Source organism: Poecilia mexicana, unplaced genomic scaffold, assembly GCF_051168715.1.
Source record: "Poecilia mexicana isolate PSO_F unplaced genomic scaffold, ASM5116871v1 scaffold_2, whole genome shotgun sequence".
Taxonomy (NCBI): Eukaryota; Metazoa; Chordata; class Actinopteri; order Cyprinodontiformes; family Poeciliidae; genus Poecilia; species Poecilia mexicana.
The window spans coordinates 28,177,498-28,200,684 of NW_028263371.1; the positions used below are offsets into that span (position 1 = coordinate 28,177,498).

The 23,187-nt window shown below is 40.1% G+C and overlaps 3 protein-coding genes across 5 annotated transcripts in view; 2 read left to right on the forward strand and 1 right to left on the reverse strand.

Moving 5' to 3' along the window:
- The window catches only part of LOC106926452 (peripheral plasma membrane protein CASK-like), a 32,139-nt gene extending 14,518 nt beyond the window's left edge, over positions 1-17,621 (reverse strand). For 2 of the 3 annotated variants that reach the window (XM_015001408.2, XM_088013597.1), the window contains exons 1-6: positions 16,580-17,621; positions 7,767-7,879; positions 5,731-5,836; positions 4,856-4,933; positions 4,687-4,759; positions 7-109 (exon numbers count right to left, since the gene is read on the reverse strand). In XM_015001408.2, coding sequence (XP_014856894.1) covers positions 7-109; positions 4,687-4,759; positions 4,856-4,933; positions 5,731-5,836; positions 7,767-7,879; positions 16,580-16,644 — 538 coding nt within the window. In that variant the 5' untranslated portion in view covers positions 16,645-17,621. The remainder of the gene's footprint in view (positions 1-6; positions 110-4,686; positions 4,760-4,855; positions 4,934-5,730; positions 5,837-7,766; positions 7,880-16,579) is intronic. The other variant, XM_088013603.1, reaches the window with a different exon arrangement.
- LOC106926454 (putative G protein-coupled receptor 34) lies at positions 1,858-4,318 on the forward strand. Its single transcript, XM_015001409.2, has 2 exons — positions 1,858-2,266; positions 2,582-4,318. The coding sequence occupies exon 2, from the start codon at positions 2,626-2,628 to the stop codon at positions 3,874-3,876; it is 1,251 nt and encodes a 416-aa protein (XP_014856895.2). The 5' UTR covers positions 1,858-2,266; positions 2,582-2,625; the 3' UTR covers positions 3,877-4,318.
- A 2,057-nt stretch (positions 17,622-19,678) lies between the features above and the next one.
- On the forward strand, positions 19,679-23,154 carry cenpl (centromere protein L). The gene is made up of 5 exons (XM_015001414.2): positions 19,679-20,211; positions 21,282-21,444; positions 21,533-21,787; positions 21,869-22,441; positions 22,770-23,154. Exons 1-5 carry the CDS (start codon positions 20,192-20,194, stop codon positions 22,842-22,844), a joined length of 1,086 nt encoding a protein of 361 aa, XP_014856900.2. The 5' UTR covers positions 19,679-20,191; the 3' UTR covers positions 22,845-23,154.
- The last annotated feature ends 33 nt before the right edge of the window (positions 23,155-23,187 follow it).

Here is a 23,187-nt window from a genome sequence, read left to right on the forward strand (position 1 = left end):
CTGTACCTCCAGCTACTAAACCAGACTCTCCCAGCTGGATTGCCACTCCAAATCCTCCCAGCTTCACTGGAGCAGAGTTCTCTTTTGAAGCCAAAAGCACACAATGAGGCTGCAGAGGCAGAAAAGAAACACATCAAAGGGAATGAAAATGAAGACAAGTCAAAACTGCAGCGAGGTTAAATAAGACCATGGATTAATAAAACAAAAAAAAAAACAAAAAAAAAAAAACCTGAAAGTAGCAAACCAAATTTTTTTTACTAGCTCACTGCAACCTGCAGAGCATTGCATTTCTGGCTCTGTCAGAAGTGCATTTCTTACGTGATCAAATGCTTTGCACCTTAGTTTCACAATGACAAAATGAGGCGTGTGCATAGACATAATGCTACCATGTTGCCCTTTTAAACCAGATGATGCACCATGTTGATGTCGAGATGCGATCAAATGGATCTCCAATAATGTCGGGTTGTGACGTGTTTTAGCCCACAAGGTCTGGATCAAACTCTATGAACTGCAAGGGGCTTATTACAATTTCAACAGTGAGATTTTGTTCAAAATTCAAATTACAAACAGAACAAACGAACCCAGGTATCAATGTGTCAAACTGACTATAATAGTTAGGGCTACAAGTTCCCAAGGTGATGTAAATGGTGACTTTGTAGAAGCAGAAGTTCCCATCACACTTCAGTTTTAAGAAATGGCTACATCTGCACTCAAATGTTACAAAACACCTGAAGTGTGACGGTGTTAATTCTTAATTTCTCACTTGCCCCATTTTGGGATACATATGAAATCCCTATATTTAGTTCGCTCCGTCAGAAATTCATACACTCCGTTTTAGCCAGTCAAAATTAGTTGTGTGTGTTGTGTACAATTGTTCCTGTGAGTCGGTAGTGTTTAAATGTGTTAAAGTCTCGTCTTGACTCACTGCTTTTATCATCATGACAAAATAAAAATTGTTTTCCAGGAGGTACTTGGCTCATCGTCATGGGCAACCACAAATGTCAGACGACGTAAATGGTGTTTTGGAGTTGATGTTTCCTTTTAATCAGAACCCTGACTTTGGTATTTCAACGGTTTACTGTTAACTTCATCCTTGGTGGTTTTTGGAGAACTTTTTTTAATGAACACAAAAATACATCAAAACTAGTTTTAGAATGGTTAAAAAATGGGCAAAAGTAAGATTCTTTAATGGTGTTCCAAGTCTTACCTCTATTCTTTATGCATATATAGTGTTAAAAGCTGGGTCGATCACAACTACTCAACCAATTTCTGCTATGCAAAGTGGTCAAATATCCAGCAAAACTATGCCAAAATCTTGGTGACATCTACAAAAAACATTTAGCAAAATATCTGTAGGGGTCTGCATTTACAATTTTGACCCTGTGTGGATTAGGATGCACAATAAATTCACCATGAGAGCAAGTACTAGTAGTATTTAGACACTGAAATATTAGTTTTGCCTTGTAACATTATTATATGCATGAAATTACTCCCTTCTAACCTCTGGCACGTGGAAAGCAAAGTTCCTAATCTCACTAGAAACAAGCACCCTAAAGAAAATGCAGAAAAAGCATCGCAAGGAACCAATTGAGCTATATACAATTCCTAAATACGCTTAAGACTGCAAAGTGCGAACTCACCCACTTCCTTATATTTTAAATGTTCATTTTATAAAACTTCTTTGAAAACTGCACTGTTGATTTTTTTTAGCCTGCAGCTGCAACCAGATAATATATGAGTCCCAGTTCATACAATTGATAGTATTGAAATGAAATGCATAGAAAAAGCATCATATGAAAGAGAACCCGGAGACAGAGTAGTGGTGGGTTTTACTTCCTGTACGTATTGTATCTTTTGGCAGCACGCGGGGGGGAAGTAAGGGTTGTGGACAATGCTGACAGATTTTGCAAGATAAAGAAAAGCAGAAAGAGCAAAAGAGGAAAAGAGAGGCAGCGACGAGAGGACTGACAGACGCACAGTCAGATCGGTGATAGGGCGAAGGGAAAGCAGCAAATATGCTGCTGCAGTGACTCATTTAAAGAGTGGAGCTAAAGGCGAGGACAGTGAGAACTCAGCAGCAGTTTCTATTGGGTTTGCATGCCAAGTCTGTACTGGTGGAGGGATATTTTTTGTTGTTGTTGCATTTTTTTAAAAAACTAATGGAGGAAAATGTCCGAGGGACCTCTTCAGCTGCACATCTAAAATATATCCTGTGGCACCCGAAAACCATGGCTGAGCTAAGCTTTGCTTGAGAGGAGGATTAATGGTGAGTGTTTGGCTTCTCTTTAAGTCTAGTGTCAAATTAACAACCATTTCTCATTTGCACACTTTCAAATGAGTCTCAGATAAAACTCCAGATTTAAGAAGACTAACTCAAACTGAGTGACTTGGAGGTCAAAGTTTGCAGGGTGCTGTCCCTTTTTAATGTCAGAAATGGTTATACTTGTCATGAGAGAATTAGAGTGAACTTTGGAAATCCAGCTGACATATTACTCATCTGTCTGCACACTGGTTTCATAGCGTCATAAGTCTGTAGCAGTTTTTTTTTTTCCTGTACAAGTAAAAATGTTTTTCTTTGCAGAATGTGTTGCTGAACATCACTGAATTCAACAGAATTGACACACCATGACCCCACTACTGTTCGCTACGGGTTCTCTAACTCCAAACGCTTCCTTTTCTACTGCATCTCCATCAGCATCGTCCTTCATGTCAAGGACTCCGTATTCTTCCCCCAATGCCACGAGTCCATCACACTGTACGCTCGGCAGCGCCTCACTCCATCTGCCGCTGGCGGTTTTCTACTCGCTGTTCTTTGTCCTGGGTCTTGTGGGGAACCTGTTCGCTCTGTGGGTGTTCCTCTTTCTCCACTCCAAGCACAACTCGGTGCGTGTGTTCCTCATCAACTGCGCTGTGGCCGACCTGGTCCTCCTGGCGTGCCTGCCGTTCAGGGTGTTCTATCACCTCAACGGAGACAGCTGGGTGCTGGGGCCGGTGGCCTGCAGGCTGGTGGGGAACGGCTTCTACATGAACATGTACACAAGCATTCTGCTGCTGGGACTCATCAGCCTGGACCGGTACGTGAGGCTGCGAGGGAGAGCCAGGGCTAAGAGGAGCTTGTGGGGGAGGCTGTGTGGACATAAGCAGCTCTGGAGCTGGGTGGTGTGTGGCACCATATGGAGCCTCTTTTTGATAGGGACGATGCTGATGGTCGTGACGAAGGAGGACAAAGACTTCAACGGAAAATGCTTTGAGTACAGGCAACGCCGCAATGTCGCCTGGAAGGCTTACCTCAATGCGATGTTAGTGGTGATGTTCTGGCTGGTCTTCATCATGATGGTCATCTCCCATGCCAAAATTGCCTCAAAGTTGCTTCTACTGTCGCAGAAGAAGCCAGAGCTTCCTAATGCATCCAAGTACAGAAGAACGGCCAAGAAGTCCTTCTTCGTCCTCTTTCTGTTCACCGTCTGCTTTGCGCCCTACCACATCTTCCGTCCGGTGTACATCCAGTCCCAAACACACTCCAATGGATCCTGCAGCTACCTGGGGATGGTGTACCGTACCAACGAGATCATGCTCCTGTTGTCCACCTTTAACAGCTGCTTGGATCCGGTCATGTACTTTCTGTTGTCAGGCTCGGTGCGTAGAACCGCTCTGCAGGTTCTTGGACACCGGTTCTGCAGCCGATGTCAATACCTTGAAGACGTTACGCTGAACAGCTCTACCATAGATTACAGACGAGGGTCCACACCGCTGGCTATACCCGGACAAGTCCTCACCAACCCTTCACTCACACCTAGAACCAGCTTCTGTGTCATTAACTCCAATCTCCGTCGCACAGAAGCAACAACTACACTTCCTCCTGCTAGTCTTCAGTGATTGCAAGCTGCTCAAGATTGTCAGAACACTGAATGCAGAATGCCAAGTCACGTTGAAGCTGAGACAGAACTGTTTTTGGTTTTGTTTTTTTTAATATCTTGTTTTCTTTTGGCTATGCAACTGTTAGATCATTTATACTTGGTCCTGTTGAAAGCTTTTACCCAAGAATGTATGAGGTGGTGTTTTTGTTGTTTCTTTGCATTTTTTAAGATAAGGTGCCTCCCACTTTTTTTTTCACTATATAAAATGGAAAAATATGACTATGATAAAAAAATTAAAAAAAAAACTTATTCTCTTATAAAAATAAAACTTCAACCGGCATCAAAAACGAGCCTCGTAAAAGTATTCTCAAGTCTTCCTATAGAGCAACAAGTTCCAGTGTTATTTGTAGGGCTGAGTGATGTGGTTTAAAAATAAAATGTCAAAGCTTTGTAATACCAAATTTGATTTCCAATTCTCACTTTTTTTTCCCCATAAAACAATTTTAAATGAACATATTTTTTAAAAACTTGCTTTTATCTCAGCCTGTGAGTTTAACTGAATTCAAAGAGAAAACAACGAGAAGGGTTAGGGTTTGAATTATTTGCAAATACTTCAAACTTTAAAACAGCTTTACCCCCCAAAAAACTCAATGGCAACCTACCATATAGAGCAGATATCAGTCACTGGTGTATTTTATTTCACCTAAGAATGTGTTGATCACCATCAGGTCAAAGTTGGCAGCAGTCATTTGATTTTACCCATGAGGATTGTTTGCAGTTTTAGCACCTTATTCCCCTCATTTGGATTTACCCGGTGACTAAATCTCACCTTTACATCTCGATGAATCACATTGTTGTCATGGCAGTATCTCAGGGCCTCCAGTATTTGCCTCATGTAGTGGCTGCATGGAGAAAAAAAAGCAGAAAGACAAGCAGGGGGGACTTATTTAGGGCACCCACACACTTTATTTTAAGTGCAATCATTTCTTGTGTCCTACCTGGCCACAGCTTCGCTGTAGACAAACCCTGCGTCGGCCCTCTTAACAATTTCAAAACACAGGTCAGCGCCATCCATGCTGGGAGAGAAAGGCAACATTCATCAGTGCGATAAGAGAAGATAAAAATAAGCGTTCCAGTGCAAGGTTTCTGCAAGGTTCATCATTTACACCTAACAACTTCCACGACCTTTTTAAAGTTGGAAAACTTAGGAATATTTTAATTTTATTGCCTGAACAAAATACTAGAATTAGACACCTTTCAGGGATTTACTGAATGTTAAAATTTGTAATCATTTTTTTTATATCGCTTAATTTTTCAGAAAATTAAATTATTGCTGCCAAAAACTGGACAGCAGCTCAAATTTAGATACAGAAATATTTAATTCAGTCCTTATAGACAAATTGAAATTCAATCCCAATTGCAATACAATCTAGTCCAAGTTAGTATATTATGCCAACTGGTTAAAAAAGCTCTATTAAGAAACCAAATGTTAGGCTTTCTGCTGTAGTAAAACCTCATCAATCAAGTTTGAGTCCAGTTAATCTAGTGACAGAAACTTTTATATGAATTTTGAGTTGTGCAAGTGTGTTAAATGTTTTGTTCTTGTGGTTTGCCAAGCTTGCCACCAGCTCTATAAGTGACACAATGTGCAACTTGTACAGGGAAATGACTAACACCATTTATTTGCATACACTTATCAGAATTAGTATGGCTTGTGGCTTTTTATTGGTGCATTTCTCAGCTTAATATTCATGACTCATACATGTACAGTACAATCTCACTAACCACAGCTCATATAAGATACGGATCTATTAGGGTTTTTGAAAAAGCTGTCCACTGCATCGTCAGAGTTTAGGTTAAAGTGAACCCTTACAATTCAAAGACCATGTAGAGCATGCCGTCAGAGCTGTAGGTCTCCAGAAGCTCCACGATGTGGGGGTGCTTGAGCATGTGGCAGATGCTGGCCTCTCGCTTCAGATCTGGGAGAGAAATTAAAGATTAAAGTTCACTTCAATTGTTAGTCTTATTATAAAAGCTGAGATTAAAGGCTGGAAAGATGTAAAATAAAAGTTTTGCTTTCATAAAATAGTCCACCTCAACAGATCTGCCACTGCCCTAAGTCACCACCAGAGGGCGATAAATGACATTTCATTGAGTGAAGTGGTTATGACAGATTGAAACTGCAATAACAATCTGACAATGTGCTCCTGTTGAGTCCATAAAACCCCCCATTTACACACTCCACTTCCTGGCTGTTTGTGTCGTGACGGAGCAGCGACGTTATGCAACAGACAGAGAAACTGTGTTCCCCCACCCCACAACTACAGAGCCCCTTTTCTTCTATTATTCCCTCCCCTCCTCTCTACGCTCATCCTTAGCCGTCTCATTGATTATTCGTTGTCGAGAGCGACAATGCGGCCTAATGTCCGCGCGGGGCCTGGAGTGCTCTGAAAGGAACCGATGTCGTCCTCTGGCCCTGTTCCAAATCTTCCACGGATGGTTCGGCCAGACTGTGTTACATAATGTTCGCTTTGAACTTTATTTTGACACAGCTGACAATCTGGCCGTTTCATCTGCTGATATGAGGAATAAAGCAATTATAGATTTACAGTAAAAGCTTCAATCATGGCCTTTAATGGATGTTTCATACATAGGACTACAGGAAGGATTCGCTGCTTTACTGACTGATGACCAAACCGCCCAGTCAGCCAATTGCAGCAGGTGAGTATGGCAAACCGGTTTACCATTTAATCACACAAACGCCACCAATCTCCAAATCCCGTTTGAATTAGGGCTGCAAACAACAACTATTTTAGTGTTCATAAAAGCCACATTCTGCTGATTTTTAACGTAAATCACTTTAGCCTCTTCTTATTCAATATCAGAAACACATGAAACAAATCTACAGGAAAATATTTGTTTTAATAGGAAATGAAAAATGTATATATTTTGGTACAGTTTAGGCTTAATTACCGATCTGAGTATGTTGTTTTTTCAGCAAATGGCCTTTTCTGAGTTTGTATACTCCAGTTAATGATTAATCGATTACTAAATTTGAGTTAGATTAAAAAAGACAGATAGGGAGGGACTACAATGTCCTTTTATATTTATACAGACCCAGAGAGAGCATTTTAAAGCTTTTAGATCCCACACACACTCACATCTTTAATTTATACATATTGGAGATGTTAGCTTCTCTTTGTGGTTTGTGGGCCAGATTGTTTCTTTCCCACTGGAAGCAAACCGCTTCCGGATTCAACCCTAAATAAACTAAGAGCTATATGTTCAACCGGATCACAATTTTCCTCTGCTGGTCTACAACCAGAGTTCAGTTGGTAAAATAACCTGTATTTCAGGGAGGAAATTGCAGGTGAATTCATTCATCGTGAACCTTTTCCACGTCAGCTCCCTTAGTTCATTTCCTTGTCTTGCTGTTACTGGCTGCAGGGCTCGTCTCTGGCTGGGGCGTCGCAGATGGCACATGATGGATGCCAACGCTGCCACCAACATGCACACACGCACGCACGCACCTCTGATCTCAGCTTTAATCTCCCTCGTTGACAAACCTGCGCAGTGAAACGCGTTGCGTCGCACAAAAGCGAACGTTTCGACATAAACCTCATCTGTGGGACGTTCTGCTTGATTTATTTCTGTGAAAATATGATTATACGCTCTCTGTGGGTCGTTGTGTTTGATATCAGAGCCAAGGAGTATTTGTGGATTGCTCCCAACTGTTGTTTTAGCCCACAAGGAGAGGCAGGTGGGTGAGTTTACGCAACAGCGCAGGGAATAATTTACAATTATTCTTTGTTAAAGCATTCCAGAGAGTCCGTTTGAAGTTTTCCTTTCTGATTGGAAATATTCCTTAAACCTGAGTGACCGTGGAGCCGTTCCCGCTGGTTTTCTCACCTTCCGTGCTGAGGCCGGGGCTAGAGGTGAAGCTGGCCACATCCACGATCTTCACGGCGAACTGCTGGCCCGTGTCCCTGTTGATGCAGCGCCTCACCACGCTGAAGGGACCCCTGCAACACAAACGGCCCAAATTAGTCAAAGTCACACATGGTGGGGTGTAGCTATCCCACGTAAAAACACAGAGACACACACACCGGCGGGTTGTGTCTGAGAACATTCCGGGTCGTTCGCAGCGCGGTTAGCTACGCTACGTAGCCTCCAGCGCTTGTGCCAGTGGGAATTATAGTGCAGAGCAGCTGTAAAGTCTAAAATAAAAGCTTTATTACAGAGACCGGCGCAAGTAAGACTTTTCCCACATAATCTTTTTCCAAGGCAGAAGACATTGTAACGTGGGTTTCAAGCATTCAGATGCTTTTCCTTCGGGAAGTTGTTAGGAAGATGGATGGAGAGTAATCCTGGCACAAAACCAAGCAGGAATCTCCTGCTAAACTCATAACTAATCATCCAGATCAGCTTCATTACCAGATGAAATGGCAATACTTCCCCAAAAGATTCATCAAGGAAATTACTGAGCATTTGAGATCCGTTAAAGTTCCGATTTCAACCACAACGTTTATCAGATCTGTGGTTTGGCACCACTAATCATCTGTTGCATCTTACAATGGCAGATTGTAGGAGACAAAAACAAAACATAAAACACACATTACTACTGTGTATAAACCTGTTCCAGTCATTATAATAAACACTTATCAATATTTTATATTTTATAAATATAAATGTGTTGTCATTCATCCTAAATATGAGTAAGAATCCTAAAGAGCATCCTATGATAGAAACTAAAGCTTGAGTTCTTCATCAAAATGTATGCATGGAAAGTTTAGTGGAAGGAAAAATGTGAAGTGCATAAGCAGCAGGGATTACCACAGCTTTGCTTATTGCAACAGTATGTTGCAATAAGCAAATTACATGATAAGTTAAAATGAGATCAATAATTTCCATTCTGATGGTTTATACATTTTTAACAGACACTTCATAATCTTTTGTTTTTGCTTGTCGTGTTTTATTTTAGGTATTTAAAATGTCTTCCAGTTCAAGTATGATGTGTTCTTTACAAAATTAAAGTTTGTTGGTCTTTGAGTGGGCAAACTTGTATAATTTTGTCATGATTGAAAATTATCTTAAAACAACAATATTATCATTTACCAGACAATTTATCAGAACGGTCGGGGGGGGAAATGCGTCCCTTAGAAGTCATTTAGAGTGTTTTAGAGTTAAACGGAGGAGTCATTAACTTCTCACTATGTAAACAAGCAGCAATGAAACTACTCCAATTCATTTCTTTAGAAATGTATTTTATCCCACCACCAAACGCCTGCTTATATCAGCAGAAGTGGTAAATGGAGCCTACACAGAATATCAGATGCACACCCCAGACGGTGAGGTATGCAAAGTGCAAACAGAATTTGCTTTTTTTGATGCATACTTCTTAAAAGGAACAAAAAAAGCAGAGTGACAACACTTTGCATCACTTCTGAACTGAAACCTAAAATAAGGGATTTGTGTGTGAAAACCTGTGAGTGTGTGAGAGCAACAGTGGATTTGCTCACATCTGCTGCGATGATCAAACCACCAAAACAAGCACTGGCAGCATCTGGACGCTCGTCTGGAAAACAACGTGGTTTCCCTCAAAGTCGGCAGGAATCCCGAGGAGAACCCGACCTCCTCCTGACCTTTGCCCTCCTGGGTTTATGTGCTGTAGCAGCTGTGTTTACCCATTGTTATTCTTAAAGAGCTGGGAGGTGTTTGACGGGGAGGAGGGTGCATGAGGGATTCCAAACTGGGTTTACAACAAAACACACTTATTCCCAAAACCAGGACAGCCTTAACTTCCTGCTCCAACATGAGATTAACTTGTCTAAGCAGCTGCTGCAATGTTGTAAACATAATCGTCTTGTAGCTGCAACATTTGCTTCTGACGATGTGTCCGACAATAAACAATGTTTTCAGTAAACTCGGGGTCTGATCCTGATGATGATGTTTACACATTGCACCAGGTGAGATAAAGTTTTCGTAACGGAAACTCACAGACGGAAAAAAAGGAAGCAATAGTACCAAGAAAAAATGTAAGCCTTAAACTTGAAAAAAAGACTAGGGAGTGAGGAAGAAAGAAAGGAGATGAAAAAAGGCTGGAAAGAAGGACGCAAGGAGAAATAGTAGAAAAAAAAATGAGGAAGGAAGATACAGAAAAAGAAAAAGAAGCAAAAAAAGGACACATGAAAAGATAGGAGGCAGTGAAGGAAGGGAAGCATGGAGGACAGCAAAAAAGAGAGCTAAAGAAACAAGGAAGGACACAAAGAAGAAAGAAGGAGGGAAGGTCACAAGGACTGATAGAAAGAAAGAAGGAAGGAAGGGCACAAAGACAAAATAAGATAGGAAAGGATACAAGAAGAGAGGAAGGGAGGGAAACAAGGTAGGAACAAAGAGGAAACGAGGAAGGAAATAAGTTGAGAAAGGAAGGAGAGGTGGACGCCAAGTGGAAAAAGCCAAATATTTAGACAACGGAATAGTGAATGCTAATACTTTTCTTTTTCCATCCTGAAGTAAAATCCCCATAATTGTCCCAGACCACACAGGAAACCCTGTCAGCATATTAATAAACACTATAACCACAATCGAGGATGAACCCGTCAGCTTCTCCTGCAGCCACCTCTTCTCTCCCGACGGCCCATAAATCAAAACTTCATTTCAGACCTGGGTTGATTTAAACACCCATTTAATCCGATAAATAAAGCGGTATTTCTCATCACATCATCTGGAATAAATAAATTATCCAATCACCCAAGCCTCATAGAGCCATGAAGCCAAGGGTCCTCACAAAGATGGAAGCACAGACATGTGCAGAAACAAGCCTAGGAGTGAGTGTTTGGGGGAAGAGGCAGCGGGGTGGGGGAACACATGCCATTACTGACATCACTTCAGCTGCACTTGGTGGGCTCACGCAAAAAAAAACAAAAAACCGACATCAGCAGTCGGCAAACATCAGGCCGAGGTGGCAGCTTGCTGCTTGGATTGCATCACTTGTCTGCTTCATGGGGGGGGGGATTATTAAATCTAAATCATTTTCTTATGTAGTCCTATTGTAAAAGAACTTTTTTTTAAATAAATGGCAGCAAAAAAATCCAAACATTTGTCCTATAGTTTCTCACAGGATTTCTGCTAAAAGTTAGCTTAATATTAAGACTTGACCACTGACAATAACTTGATTTAGCCATCAACTTTGTCATCTTAACTTAGCAGTTTTTGTGACTCAAGTATCTTCACACCTTGGTTCACTAACTCCAGCACCTTCCTACACGATGTAGAAAGTGCTAGAACAGCTACAGGCCAAATACTAAAATTCCTTATTGCTTCTCAGCATCATGGCTTTTATTCCTTTATTAAGAAATGTAAATTCCTCAGTCAAAGCTTCAACTCATACATACAAATAAAAGCAAGGCCATTCTCAAAAAATTTGAAGAGAAAAGTAATAAAACAAAATATAATGCAAGACCTAGTTTGGAAAATTTGAGGGGATATTTATGACGTTTTAAAAGCAACATTGGACCAAGCTCCAGTCTGAGCACCGGATAAACGTAGCTTAATTTGCATCAAGGGCAACAACCCCTTGCAAATAACTGTCCAAATCATTGAATTTGTGATCTCTACTAAACTGTTCATATGCAAGTATTTCAAGCCGAAGAAAGAAAAGCAGAACCTGATTTATTTGCTTAAGCAGGAAGGTTTGTGTTGATTTGTTCCCCTGCGAAGCGGAAGGCTACATGACCCAGACAGTAATGCGATCCCTTATTGATCTAAGCTGGAATTGTAGCTGTACACGCCTCGGCAGACGGAGGTGTCTGCGTGGCCAAATGCGGAACGGACGCCTCTCCAACTTTACTACTTGGACTTCCTCGTGACCCAAAAAAGTGTTTTTTGATGAGAAAATGCCACCGCTGCTACGATTATAAGACAATGAGATTTTAAGGGTCTTGAATATTCACAAGAAACTTTATTATTATCATCCAGCTCACAATAAGCCAGGGGACTGATCACTTCATTGGGTTGGATTGAGTCACACAGTGTAATACTGTTGGCAGTAATGAGCGCCGCAGGGCGGAAATAAAGACTCTAATAGTGCTTCTCGACAAGCAAAGCCCAATTCAAACACAATCATTACAGACAAAACTGATTAAATTACCCCAAAGCCTTTCAAATACTGCAGCTGAAGTCTCAAAATAAGCATGTGGTGAATGTTGTATTCCTAATCTCATTTACAGTAGGGCTGCAACTTTTGATTGTTTCACTAATCGATTATTCTGATGATTAATTTGATTTTTTTTTTAAATTGCCACATTCTGCAGATTCTTTATTTAACCACTATTTTTAATACAATATTAGATATAAAAGATGCAAATAACCAAATAATTCAGTTCCATTTTTAAATAAGGAAAAACATTTATTGACTAAAATTCAGTAAAGTATTATTTTAGTGAATTCTTGACAATTTATAGATTCCTTGAATAATTTTTGCATTATTGATTAACATTAAGAGAGGTTCTCTGAGTATTTTGTTCTTTCAGCAAATGTCCTTTTTTTAAGTCTGTTTAGTTGACAATAAATTAGCAAATTAGTTGATTATTTTAGTAAATCGATTAATCACAATTAATCTGATTAATCATTTCAGCCCTAATCTATACTTGATGAGTCTCGGAACTGGGAATCTCGTTAGACAAAACGAGGTGCCAATACTGGGAGATTTGGCTTCATTTTGAATGTTTTCTGCCTGCCTTAACGTCCACCTATAGGCGGCGTCAATAAAACCCGAGATAAAAACAAGGCGGAGTGCTGCAGTGTCTCCCAGCATTATTTATATCCGTAGCCTCGGGGCCATCACATTCCCAGCTCCACTTGTCTCCATTGATCTCCCTCAGCTTCCCCCCCCACTCTGCTGAGGAAAAGTGATCCCCTCCTCCTAGCCGGAACACATCCCGAGACTCTGTGGGCTCAACACACTTGATCCACCAAAGGAGAACTGAGTGGATAAGAGGGATCTTCTGCTCTTTTCGTTGACGTTAATCTGACATTTCACTTCTTGTAGCCAAAGCTTCAAATGGCCCTCAGATGACGACACAGTCTCCTCCTCTACTGATTGTTCTGGATTGTGTGACAACACCTGGATGACATTCAGCTGGTTATGTAGATATTATGTACATATTGATCAGTTGAAAAGACTAATTTCAACTACGAGCACTGAAATATGCAAAACAGAGAGTTTCATCCAGGACTCTAGTCCTCGACGCAATCGTCTTGTACTTGTACTGCCTTTAACTTGTTAAATCAGATGAATTTACTCAACTGTAGAGACGCATAAGAAACTGAAAGCATCACACGAGAGTCTAACAATCAAATAAACAGGAAGGTGAGACAACAGAGACTCAAACGTCTCTATGTGACTTTCTAACCACACAGTGGCAAAAGCAGCTGAGCTGGATTAGCAGTGCTAGGACGTGTTGCCATGGAATATTGTGTCTACAGCCAGGATATTGAGATCTTAGCATTTAAGCTGAAACGATTAATCGATTGTCAAAATAACTGTCAACTAATTTAGTTATCGATTAATCAGTAACTGAAGCATTCAGACCCAGAAAAAAGGCAATTTGCTGAAATAATAAATCGCAGTAATTAAGCCAAAACTGTATAAAAACACACACACACATTTGGATTTCAATTTTTTTTTTTTAAAGTTCTTTGTAAATATGTTCTACCCAGAACTTCTCATCACTTAGTTCAAATTCCATAAAAAAATAATATAAAATAAAATACACACACAAAATGCTGTTATTGCATTTCAAGCAATAAAATGTTCTTATTTAAAACTGAATTATTTGTTCATATGCATCTTTTAATTTATGTATTATAAAAAAAAACCTTAAGTGATCAAATGAAAAATCTCTAAAATGTGCCTTTTTTTGATAAATCAATTAATTGACAGAATAACTGATTATAAACATAACTGTTTGTTGCATCCCTGGTTAGCATTTAATAAAAGTGATGAGACTAGTTTGACTACTTTCAAACATTCAATAAGATGAAGTCTTTGGATCCAGTTTAGAAAAGTGCAGGTTTGTCTTTTTGATAACCTTTTCATGGCCCTCAAATCTAGAGCGAGAAGTTTCCGAACCCCTCGATGCTTGCAGGAGGAAACGGAAGAAAAACATTCATTTCCGGTTTCAGTACCCTTAACCTCTTTTATTAAAGGCTGCCTCCATCCCTGTTCCTCCTTTCTGCTGACGAATTCAACACTAAAAACTCTCAATTAAGTCGCATCTTTAAAAACACATCATTCTTTTGTTTGGGATTCTAAGAGCAACGAGTATGACGTTTAAAAGCAAGGTCACCATCTGTCCTTCAGAAGAACAAATGTGATTGATATTTCTCTAGTTTCGTTCATTCTGTGTTATTTTCATACTGAGATTAGGAGTGTTAGATGCATTTTTTTCTAACTTACAGAGAAAGTTAAAGGTTTTTTAGCCTCTTGTCAGCAATAATAAGCTCATTCCCTTACCCCTGTGGACAAAAAACAATAATGTAATGCAGTTTATGGTTTTATACAGTGCAGTATAAAGTTCTGATTTGGTGCACCAAATGCAGAGGTTATTATCTTCTCAAATGACCCAGAAAAGTAGTGGCTCATCTCCTCTTGTGCCACATTATCAATAAAAGAGTCCTGGAAGATCTAGTTATTTAGCCTCGACAATAAATGCTCTCAATCCATATTTTACCCTTATTAAACCATAAATAAAAGAATTTATTGTCAATTTACATTAGATGTTTTTTACAAAGTCTTTGACCTGCAAAAACAAGGTAGTAGTGGACGAATTCAGCAATTGGTCATCGGGAATAAAGCTGGAAAAACTGATATTTTTCCTTGCATAAAAAGCATGAAATCAATTTTAAACTTTTTGGTTTCTCTTTTGTGGGGGGGGGGAGAAAGAATGATGCAATTTTCAGGTTGTAAAAATCTAGGGACAAAACTAGAGGCGAAATTTGAAATCTCTACGTCAGTGATCACAATCTGCATTCCTGGAGGGCCAGAGACCTGCATCCTTTAGATGTGTCCCTTGTCATACAAGCTTGAATTAAACGGCTACACTGCCTCACTAGCAGGCAGTCAGGCTCTACAGAGCTCTGCTAATGAGTTAATATTGGAGCTAGGTGTGCTGAAGCAGAGAGACATGTAAAAGTTGCAGGACTCTGGCCCTTGAGGAATGCAGCTCAGACTATGAGATAAGCAAAAAAAACAAAAAAAAAAAACATGATTTCAACATAAGTTAATCAAAATTTAGAACAAAAATGTAGAACATGATTGAGTGTCTTGTTTTAATTTAAAACATTTAAAACAAATGACTACAATTTTTTTAGCGGTGCAATTATTCGTTATTTTATCAACTAAATTTAGAGATACTTTTCCAGTGCTTACTGCACCGAATAATTTAGCAAGTATCAAGCATAGCAAGCTAATAATAGAAGATTAATCAGTCACCACTAATTACTATCTTCTTGGGTTCTACCCATTTCCAGAGGTGCTGGAAATATTTCCAAGCAGCAAAATTTGCATTTCATGTAATTGAGAGGGAAAGCATAGCTGGCTTCTTTCAGCCATCTGACCAGCAGTGAGCAGCGACTAGAGGAGAGACAGTTTCGTATTACTTTACTCGCCATACAAACAGAAAGCTGCTAATTTAAGGGCTTGTCTGTTCAGGGTTATTCAAGACTGCGTGGAGAAATGCACAAAAGGCTCCTTATGGCTCAGAAAACTGAAAAAGGTAACCTGTTAGTTGTACTTCATGCATAAACTTACAAAGAAAAAAAAAAGTGTGTGTACCTCATTAAAAGCAATAAATGGCAACAGGGTGCAAACAAAAATAGAAAAACACATACTGCAGAGGATGAACCAGCAAGTCAAGATCTTATCAGACTAATGATCCAATTTAGGCTTGTAAACTCCTCTTCCTGCATGGAACATTATTCACCCCTTGGCCTTTGTGTGTGCATTCATCTTTAAACTACTAGACAGACTTTCTGTAAAATCAATCGAACCCACTTTGAACAACGTTTGTCAACTGTAAAAGCAGGAATTGTTTGCGAATCAAGATACTAGTCTTTTGCAGCTAATATTTTTTGCAACAAAAGAAAGAGTTGCTATCATTTTGAGTCAAACTTATATATATATATATATATATATATATATATATATATATATATATAAACATATGGTCAACACAATAGGGAAGATGGAGAAAAAAGTTGCTTGGGTAAGCTAAAGTAGTTGTAACTCAAACTGTATGCAGTGCCACTGTATTAGTAAATAATTTATGCTGATCCAAGCAGAATATAGTAAAAAAAAATTACACAAGGCTTAGCAGAAGCACACGCTCACTCTTTCCTATTCTAAAGTATGTGCCTCTTATGATGTCATTGACCCAAATATGCATAGAGCAGAAATAGAAAGTTTTTATATGTGTGCTTTACACAAACTTTGAATTTTTGCTTCTCATAGTGTTTACACCGTCAGCGTGTCAATTAATGGCAAAGAAAATACACCCTTGTGTGGTAGCTTTAAAACCAGTGAGGATGGTATAAATCCAACCCTACCCGTCCAATTAACCTTTCGCCTAGTATACCTGTGCGCCAAGACATAAGCATGTTTCAAACAGATGTGGTGAACATGTCAATATGACTGCAATCTATCTGAACATGAAAATACTCACTTGCCGATCACCTCGCAAAGCTCGTACACATCCTCGAACAGCACGTCGTCGTCCGCCATGGTCATCTAGGTAAGCTGGGATGCTCTCCAGAAGAAATCCCACCCACCGGGGTTTGGAAGTAATCAATGTCAGCTTAATTTCTTTGTCAAGTGAGGTTACTGCTGTGTCGGGAAAACACGCAGCTGCTAACTCAAACCCCTAAAAAATAAAAATAAACGAGAACACAAATAGCCTCTAAAATAAACCGAATTAGCCGGTTAGCCGCATTTAGCTGGCGACCCAGGCTGTCAGTCTTCGGCCCCACCTTCTCCCGAGCTCCGCTCCTGGTGGGCTGGCTAAGCCGTAACCACAGACGAGACCCCAGGGCGTGGAGATTTCCTCGCTCGTTGGAAGAAAAACACCCCTTTTAGCATTGTCTCGGGTGTGTACCCCACTGGCGGAGATTATTGCACCCGCAGCAGCATCCACAGACACGTCCCGTGCTCCGACCCAAGATGCTGCCTTTCGCCGCAAGCTAACGGGACTCTCGAGAAGGGTTAGCAAGCTAGGTTAACGCGAGCTAGCAGTCGACAGAATCACCGGTTGGTGTATCACAGATGGCTTATCCCCACCGAAAAAACGCTATGAGCTCGGGCTGCAGTGTGCTTCAGCTTCCCGAGCCCAAATTGAAGCCCTTCCCGACCATGTCCACAGCCTTCTCTGTTGCATAGACCGCTTGTGCTGGAGAATATTAAAATTGTACCGTGAAAAAAACCCACTCGTTGCTCTCGGGTTTTACGCTTCCTAAGATGCTGACTGGGTTTGCCTGGCTGTTTTTTTTCCGACTTCCAGAAATGCCAGACTCCTCCCTCTGTCGACCAGACAAGTGGTCTTTCCAGAGCCAAAATGGCCACGAAGAAAAAAAAGGCCCGCACACGTTTTTTTAGCCTAAGTTGAGCCAATATGGCGTCCTGTTGTGGCGCACTACATTCACAGTTTCTTGCTAATCTCTCCAATGGTTCCAGTCAGTGTATCCCGCGCAGGCGTCAACCAGCAAAATCTCATCACCTTACGTCAGCCTTTCCCCTTCTTATCACCATCATTTTAACAGACTCCGTGTTACGCTCGTAATTATATTTTCTGTCAATCATAGCGATTTTCACACATTATGGCTACTTGCTGAATAATTAAACGGATATTGTCTGCACTTGGACAAAAATGAGGTATAAGCAGAAATGTCAGTGATTCCCAAATTCCCATGGGTCATCAGGGACATGCCTCAAAACGTAGGTTTCCAATACTGGGGTAGCGGGCCCAATCAGTGTCACGGATATCTCTATGTAACCTGCCATACAGGAGGGGTCTACAATTAAGTAAAATAAAAGTATTTGTTGCTGCCTTTAGCATGCATATAGTTGAAACCAGAAGTGTACATACTCTGAATAAAAAGACATGCACCTTTTTTTCTCCTTCACTGTCTGAAGTTAAAAGAGAGCAAATTTATCTTGAATTACCTAAATTATTTCTTTTTGCCATGATAATGAGAGAGAAAACATACCCACAAATTTCCTTAAGGATTAAAATCAGTTATTCATTCCCCCAACATGTCTCTTTTCTCAAAATTCTACATGCAAATACCACTTTATAAGAATTATAATATATAATAAATGTATATGTATAATAAATGCATAAATAAATGCATATATATGTATATATTCTCCACAGATTTTTTTTCTGTACACAATACTTGGTTAAAGCATTCCTTTTATTCCTTATTCTTACACCCCTATACAAGATGCTGGATTGTTTTTCGGGCCTTTTTGCAAAGCATGCAGTGAATAAGACTCATCGGAATGTTTGTTTACCCTTATGAAAGTATAAATACAACTTTTTCTTGTAAATTTACGTCAGATATTTTTATAGGTTCTTTACTTGCAAAAAAACAAGACAGTGGACAAGCAGGTGGATCCATTCTGCAATTAGTTATTGGGGAAAGAAACTGGATTTTTTTTCACGCTCTACTTACCTTTTTCTTACAGAAAACATTTGAAATCTAGATTTGCCTGGGTTGCTCACAAGGTCTATCTGGTCCTGGAACCAAAAGACAAATCTGCATTCACATTTGACACAAAAATTTAGGTTATTCCTCTAGTACAGGAGTTAAAAATATATTTATCTCCTGCTCTCAATTGATTGCAGTAACTGGAACATTGATTAACATATTTGATGTGTACTTGTTTGATTATTTTGATTATGGCATTTGACAAAATGAAATGATTGTTGCTTGTTTCATAATTGATGATTGTATGATGTTTTTTTGTTTTTTTTATAATTTAAAGCACTTTCAACTGTCTTGTTCCTAAAATGTCTATACAAATACTTAACTGTGTAGTGTTTCTTTTCTTAAGTACTTATAGTTTTACTCTAAATGTAACTCCAAGAAACCTTCCATGAAGTACATTTTTTGAGTCATAAGTCCGCAGGATATTTCCTAAAAGTACTGGGGATCATCAAAACAGCTCTATTTGCCTTGCTCTTTATTGTTTGGAGAGACACAGATGGGAATGAACAAGGACATTGCTTGCCACTAGATGGTGCTGTGTATTTGGAGTATGTTCTGCAGTTTCCAGAGTGCTGCATCCCTCCTCACACATCCTCCTCAGGCTTCCTCCATTGGTTGAACCCACCAGCTTGTACAAACCATTTGATTGGCTGTTGATGTGGTCATCATGCTGTCTACTGCTCAATATCCCTCCATTCAATGCTCAGTCAGTCAGAAAACATAGAAATACACAAACACATGAACAGTGCACATGTGGGACTAGAAACAATAAGTACAGCCAAAACAGATGGATGAGAATCAAAATAAAGTCTAAAGAAGATGAAGAATGGGAACAGGCACAGGGGAGGGAAAGAAAAGAGCCCTGTTTCTATGGTAACATGGTTTCGTGTGAAAGGGAGCTATAAAATATGCACACACTTCAATTCACATACAGGCGCAAAGATGGAGAGCCCCTAGATTAAAATAAACTTAAAGGAATACAAGTACTTGCACCTCGACATTTAATGTTTTTCTTGCAGGAAGCAGATGATCTGTTTGGTCAACTGTTTCAATAAATTCTAGCTGTGAAGTTGTGCCCGACTGATTCAATGCCTAAATATTCACCTTTTCACCTTTTTGTCACATTATAAGCATGACATTTTTTTTTATTTCAGTTTTAGTTTTTTGGACGGCTCAATTTTTACTTTTACTTAGTTTAAAAATATGTTGAAGTAGTGCTGCCCTTACATGAGCACATCTTGCTGATTTTCTATTCTACCTACTTTTATTGTAATGTGACAATGTAAGAAGTTAAAGGGGAAGTCGTGATTTTGAATAGCATTGCGAACGTACTCGTACCGACTGAGCAGTAGATGGCAGTAATACGCCGGTAACTTGAATGCGAACCGCTGGAATGCTGGAAGACGAAGAAGTAGAAGAAGAAGACCGCGCGTTGTTCAAAATTAGTTTCCGGTGCACGTCAATGCGTTGCTTGCCAACCGCCTTACAAAAAGAAGAAGAAAAAGAAGATTAGTTTCCGGTTTTTGTTACTGTTTGTTATTTTCCTCCGAGCTTTGGTCGGTAAATAGAGCATGGAGGGGTCTCGTGAAAGGTACAGTTTTTCAATAACCTCTGCACTTTTTACTGGTGGTGCTAATTTAGCAAACGACATTAAACCTGTCGGTTTTTTCAGCTTTCTCTGTGGGACTCCTTCCACAGGGGGCGTCCAGCTAGCTTAATAGCTCACCACTTATTTTGCTTAAGGTGCTATTTTGAATGTTTTGGGTGTATTTTACTAATCTCCATTGACAATATAATTTAAGTCCAACAGAGTACGACAACAGATTGAGTTTTCACATCACTTTATTCTCGCTTTCATTTGCTTTGGGTAACAATATTTTATGTCATAGCAGAATCACTTTAACTTCGACTTTTCTTCCTCAAATATTTATAACACAATTTTCCGATAAGACTCTGGAAGAGCTATGACTTCTACAGACAGTGGTTGTCAGACGTTTTCATCTATTCACTGTTGGCATAGCTGTCAACATGCGCGTTTATTTAATGCAATTTGTGCATAAATTTTTATTGTGGCTTTGTCAAATTCTAAAAAAGTCGAGATAATATAGGGTCAATGTATAGTTAAACCATATAATTACATCCACTGTAAAAAAGACACATTTTTATGCTGTGGCATTATATCAGACTTAAATTTCCTGTTAAAGGGCAGTTATACTCATTAAAATTATCTTTTGGATAAATGCAAAGTAATGAAAACATTTATTAAAATGTAGAATTTTAATATACTACTAGGCCTTTAATCAGTTGGGAATGACAAATTGTTCAGAGGCAAAGTAATCACACGTAGTCTGATGGTGGAATGGCTGGAATGGACCTTAAATTTAGTGGAAAACTGGTAAATTGTCTTAATTAAATTAAATTTACTTGCTCTGCCCCCCCTCCCCCCACACACACGCATTATGATCTATGATCTACCTAATTTGCCAAGAGCAGTTGTCAGCATTAAGCCAGAAGCTTGACTTCCAAAGTAATTATAAGAATTCAAGTGTGCACAAAGAACATCTTGCAACCCAAAGTGTGAATAAGCAAGATGTTTTATCTGTCTGTAAAGTCTGTGTTCTGAAAAAAATGCTATATCCTGCATCTGTTTTTGCTCTTCAGGACTCCTCACAGTGGTGTTGTAAAGAGGAGGAGCAAAAGTCAGAGCTACCGGCGGTCAATCCGCACCTGCTTCGGCGTCGCATCGGGGCTCAGCCTGACGCCGGCACTGACCGCACGAAGAATGAACATCTGCAGGAAAGCTCCAAAGTCTCAAAACATCACTGTGAGTTGCATCTGGCTTTCACTTCGTTGGATGGTTCTGTTTGTTTTGAAAGTCATGGAATAATGACCATGTTTTATTGATTTCAAAGGAAAAAGTGAAGCCAGAGCACCTGGCGTTGCTGGTGAAAACGGAGTGGCAGCTGTCGTACGTCACTCCTCTCTACCAGTTCAGACACACCCAGCTGAAGACCTATGCCCGGCAGCTCTCTGCGTTCATTGCTGCAGAGAAGCAGCAGGGCCTGGCGGTGGAGGTGGGGGGGCTGCAGAACACCTTCAAAGTCTCATTCTCCGTGCTGCAGGGACTGGCAGAGACGAACGATGACCCTGAGACTGTCCTCATCCAGGTAGTGACAGGACTTGGGCGTGGAAGGTTTTCCAGCCGTTTTCGGTTGCATTTCGTCATCTTGTCTCTTTTTCTTTTAAAGGTACAGTCAAAGCCAATGTTTGCAAGGCAGGAAGATCCACCGAAGACTGTTTGGAGTGGGTGGTTGTCCTGCATCAACGGTAACCCCGAATACCTTCAGTCGCTTCCGAAGGATTTTACCTGCCTACCTCTCTTTTGCAGCAAAGGGGCCGAGGGCCTGTCCTCTTTGGTTAAGTCTTGGTTACAGAGGACCTTTGACTGCTGCTTTGGCCCTCTGGACATCAACCAAACCACTCTGCAGTGGCTTGCTGCCTTATGGACCAACTGCCACATGGAAACCAACATCCAGAAGTTGAAAATGATTTGGACTCTCCCAGTCGTGCCACCGCTACAGGTGACTTACACGGTCGACTCTGACGACGCGCTGGAACTGTGGAGAAGCACGAGGGAGAGTTCGGCGGAGAAGAGTAGAGGGGCGGAGGATGAAGTGTGTATCGACTTCTCGGAGGTGACGAGGTTCATGCAGGGACTCATGAGCCACTTTTACAGACACTTCAGGGTGGACCTTTCAGCTGGGGAACTGAACCAAGTGTCCTCTGCACTGGGATCAGCCAAACTCAACGGCAAGATAAAGGTACTGTACTGACATAGTGTGTATATGTGCAGTGGTTGAAAGCAGGATTTTTCTCTCTAAAAAATAAGAGTTCAACAGTTTTCTTGGCTTTCTCTCCCATTTCTCAGCTAATTAATGGAATATTTGTTCCCTTTTTGTTCTGGATTTTCTGACTTGTTACACCTCGTGAAAATTTTGTAGAAGGGAAAACATTGACATGTTCAGTACTTATTTTTCACCACTATATTGACCAGTTTGGGGTGATGCTGAATTTCAGGCATCCTGACTTGCAATGTACGTGTGCTACACTATTTGAAGCAAATATTTTCCTTTTTTTCCTTTATTTCAGATTTCCAGTAGCAGATATCTGATCAGCATCTTCAGCCTGCTCACCGAATGTGCCCTCCTGAAAATGCCCATCTAGCTGTGACACTGAGCAGCTATCAGAAAAAAAACAGACTATAGGTTTGTTTTTGTTTTTTTTTTGTTTTTTTTTAAGTTTCCGCTTTAATACAAATGTAAGTGAACCCAGACATTCTTATTTTTTTGGACTCACACCATCAGTGAAATTCAGTTTGCTCACAATTATGACGAGTGATGCTGAACCTTAATGGTATTTCAGATAAACACCTCCCTCAGTTTCGCACCTTTCTGTAAATACAGTGAATATTCTACTTTATTTGTGACTTAATATGAATAAAAGCAAAAATGATTTTGTTTCATTTTGTACAGAATGTGAAATGTACAGACTTGACTTGTGTAGGAAA